The sequence below is a fragment of the Equus caballus genome, chromosome 7 (genome assembly GCF_041296265.1).
Source record: "Equus caballus isolate H_3958 breed thoroughbred chromosome 7, TB-T2T, whole genome shotgun sequence".
In the NCBI taxonomy this organism is placed as follows: domain Eukaryota; kingdom Metazoa; phylum Chordata; class Mammalia; order Perissodactyla; family Equidae; genus Equus; species Equus caballus.
Window position 1 is genome coordinate 33,492,919 of NC_091690.1, and position 3,563 is coordinate 33,496,481.

The window sequence follows — 3,563 nt, forward strand, 5'->3', positions numbered from 1 at the left end:
CAGCCACCACAGTATGACAACCAACAGATGGGTGGTGTGGTTCCCTGACCCAGAAGTGACCCAGGCTGCAGTGGTGAGAGCACCAGATCTTAACCACTAGATCACCAGGGCGGGCAAAGTATTACTTAGTCAAAATATATATTAATATATTTTAATAATATTTAATATACTTTTTAAATGAAAGTTACAGAAGAGTCTCTTTTTCTTGTGACTAAGCAGAGTTCCAGGATGGTGAAGTGATTTACCTCGGATCAGGAAAAGCTAGAGGAGGTGCTGAAACTGGGTGAAGCAGTTCCAGCAGGGAGGGAACTAAGATTCATTAAGTGCCTGACATTTATTTCTCTCAAAAACCCCATGAACTCAAGATCATCGTCTTTCTTTTAAAAGTACAGAAATTAATATTTAGAGACATTGAGTCATTTGCTCAAAGTCACACAACTGCTAAACAACTGCCAGGATACAAAACCATCTCCACTATATGTCTCAAAAATTGCTGTTTCCTTTACTAGCTAAGGAATGTGGCCTGTTCACCTCAACCCACCTGACACACACCCCACAGGATTCCCGAACTCAGCTCTCTTTCCCTATTCCATACTGACTAAATCTTCCCCCAACACTCTCAGTTTTATAACTTCACCCCCCTTTGTCTGTATCATACTAAAAGGCAAACTAAACACTCATCTAAACATCCCACTTTCCAAGAGAAGAGAACCTTCTCAAAGAAAAGCTCATAAGTCAAAGTGTCTCCCCAGCACTTAATGCTTTAGTGCTTTTCCAAAGAACCTCCCTCTATTACTAATAAGTCATTGAGATCAAAGTGTTCTGATGTAATCTCTACCTCTCTTTACCCAATGTTGTGGATTTATAAACCAGTTCTGAGGTGAATTATCCCTTGCATATGCCTGTATGAGAAGATCAGTGCAATCTTCAGTTCGATAAAATTCTGTTCAAATTGCTTCCTCTAAAAATCGGCTGCTTGGTACTGCCTTGATATCTAACTAGAGCCCCCAAATTATTTACTCTTCCTTTAGAACTTACAGACCCATAGGTGATTATCCTGAGCCACAGATTTCTGCCTCATAGCTAAAACACCCAAACTAACACAGAGAAAAAAAACTCTCAATTCTGACTCTCTTAGTCTTGAAATAATGTATAAAACTTTTCACTCAGCATCTTCACGAACCTTAAACCTACAGAAGTCCTAATTCCCTAGGCAAGGTCCCTAGGTTTCCACACATGACCTCAGGAATTACCGTGCTTTACCCGCTATTGGGACCTACATACTTGCCACACCACCACCCCCCACACACACAATCTTAACATGTATCTATTCTCATTTGGCCAAGACCAAATTAAGCAAATTTTTCACCTCAGGGTCTCTACAAAAAAAATGAAATATTCAATAATTATTAATTGAGAAATTATATTAAATTATTATGAATAGACTCAGATTTAAAATGATAAGGTATCATACTTTTATTTATTTATTTTCTTGAGGAAGAGTAGCCCTGAGCTAACATCTGCTGCCAATCCTCCTCTTTTTTTTTCTGAGGAAGATCAGCCCTGAGCTAACATCTGTGCCCATCTTCCTCTATTTTATGTGGGATGGCTGCCACAGCATGGCTTGATAAGCAGTGGGTAGGTCTGCTTATCCTGGAATTCAAACCCATGAACTGCAGGATGCCAAAGCAGAACATGTGAACTTAGCCGCTGCGCCACCAGGCCGGCCCCAAGGTATCATACTTTTAAAATGAAAATGCAAGGGCAGGTTTGAAGAATGAAACCGTGACATTAAAAAAGAAAGTTGTTTGGAATTCAGGGCATGGATTCCAGTCCATTTCAGTACCAGGGAGCTGTGTGGCCTTGGCCAAAATATATAATATTTCTAAGGGTCAAATCCATTAAATGAGGAAGTTACATTAAATTATCTGTAAGCCATATTCAAGATTAAGTGATCTATGATTGTAGAAATAGTTTTCACAAAATAAAGAAATCTCAAAATAGTAGAGGTGGGTCAAGGGAAAAGGAGACTAGATCTGCACTAAACACTCACCCAAATATAAAGACTTAAACTTCTCTTTCTCTATGGGAGATAGGAAAACTGGAACTTGGATCTCTCATTGAAAACAAACACATTAATGAACAAAGCATTGTATCTCCTTCCTCAAATACTACTCTTTGTCAAGAAAATATTTTTCTTGCCAAGGTTTTCCTCAGGGCAACTTTGACATCCTTGTTCCTCAAACTATAGATCAATGGGTTTAACATGGGCACCACAATGGTATAGAACAAGGAGGACACTTTCCCTTGGTCAAGGGGCAAAATAGAAGGTGGCTTCAGATATACGAAAGCTGCAGAACCATAGAAAAGAGAGACCACAATTATGTGGGAGCCGCAAGTACTGAAGGCTTTGGACCTGCCCTCAGTGGAGTGAATGTGGAGAATGCTGGAGAGGATCAGAGCATAAGAGATGAAGATGGTAACAATGGGCATTCCAATGCCAATGGAAACAACTATGAAGACCACCAGCTCATTGACATAAGTGCTATTGCAGGAGAGCTCAAGGAGAGGAAGGATGTCACACATGAAATGATTGACAAGGTTCTTGCCACAGAAGGTCAGACTTGCTATGCTTCCCGTATGGGCCATGGCCCCTGAAAATCCCATCACATACACACCCAACAAGAGGAGTAAACAGACCTGAGGAGACATGGTGACCATGTACACCAGTGGTTTACAGATGGCAACATAGCGGTCACATGCCATTGCTGACAGGAGGAAGGACTCAGAGATGACAAAGAAGCAGAAAAAAAAGAGTTGAGTCATGCACCCTGCATGCATGATTATGTTCTGCTTTGAGACAAAGCTCTTTAGCATTTTGGGGATGATGGTGGTGGAATAACAGAAATCTATTAAGGAGAGGTTGAAGAGGAAAAAGTACATGGGAATGTGCAGGCTAGAGTTCAACCCAATCAGAGTTACCAAGCCCAGGTTCCCCACCATAGCAACCGTGTAGAAACCTAAAAACAGGAAAAAGAGAAGTATCTGGAGTCCCGGTTGGTCTGTTAAGCCAAGTAGGATAAACTCTGTCACAGAAGAGTTTGTGGCTGCCATTCTTCACTGGAGACAGGTAGGGACAAGGCAGTCTGTGGGGAGAGGAAAAGAGAAAATCTTAGAGAGAAAGAAACACCATGAACACTCTCCTGGTATCTGTCCCTGATTCTTGACATTGGAATCCACAGAGAGATTTGAACCTCAGTATGGTAGGAAGGTTGTCAACTGTCTGCTGTGGATCTATCTTCACATCTCACGTGACTTTCAATTCCAGAGAACAAGATGAGGCTTAACTTTGTCTCCAGAGTGAGAACTGGTGCTTCTAGAGAAAAGGATAGGAAAAATAAGATAGATGTCATTACATTTTTAAGTCAACACATTTTCTATGTCCTTCTCTCTTCTGCCTCTGACTGACCAGGGTCAGGTTGGCACTTACCTTCCTTTAGTTTAGAGCCTTAATGCTACTCTACTGTCTCTTGTACACAACTGTCCTGGGAAGGAAAGAGAAC

The 3,563-nt window shown here is 41.1% G+C and overlaps 1 protein-coding gene across 1 annotated transcript; it reads right to left on the reverse strand.

The window, feature by feature from the left end:
• Positions 1 to 2,181: 2,181 nt before the first annotated feature.
• OR8B12E (olfactory receptor family 8 subfamily B member 12E) lies at positions 2,182 to 3,114 on the reverse strand. Its single transcript, NM_001391583.1, has one exon. The coding sequence runs from the start codon at positions 3,112 to 3,114 to the stop codon at positions 2,182 to 2,184; it is 933 nt and encodes a 310-aa protein (NP_001378512.1).
• Positions 3,115 to 3,563: the final 449 nt, after the last annotated feature.

Excerpts from the sequence above, each read along its gene's own strand:
- OR8B12E (NM_001391583.1), bottom strand. The coding sequence starts at position 3,114 with ATGGCAGCCACAAACTCTTCTGTGACAGAGTTTATCCTACTTGGCTTA.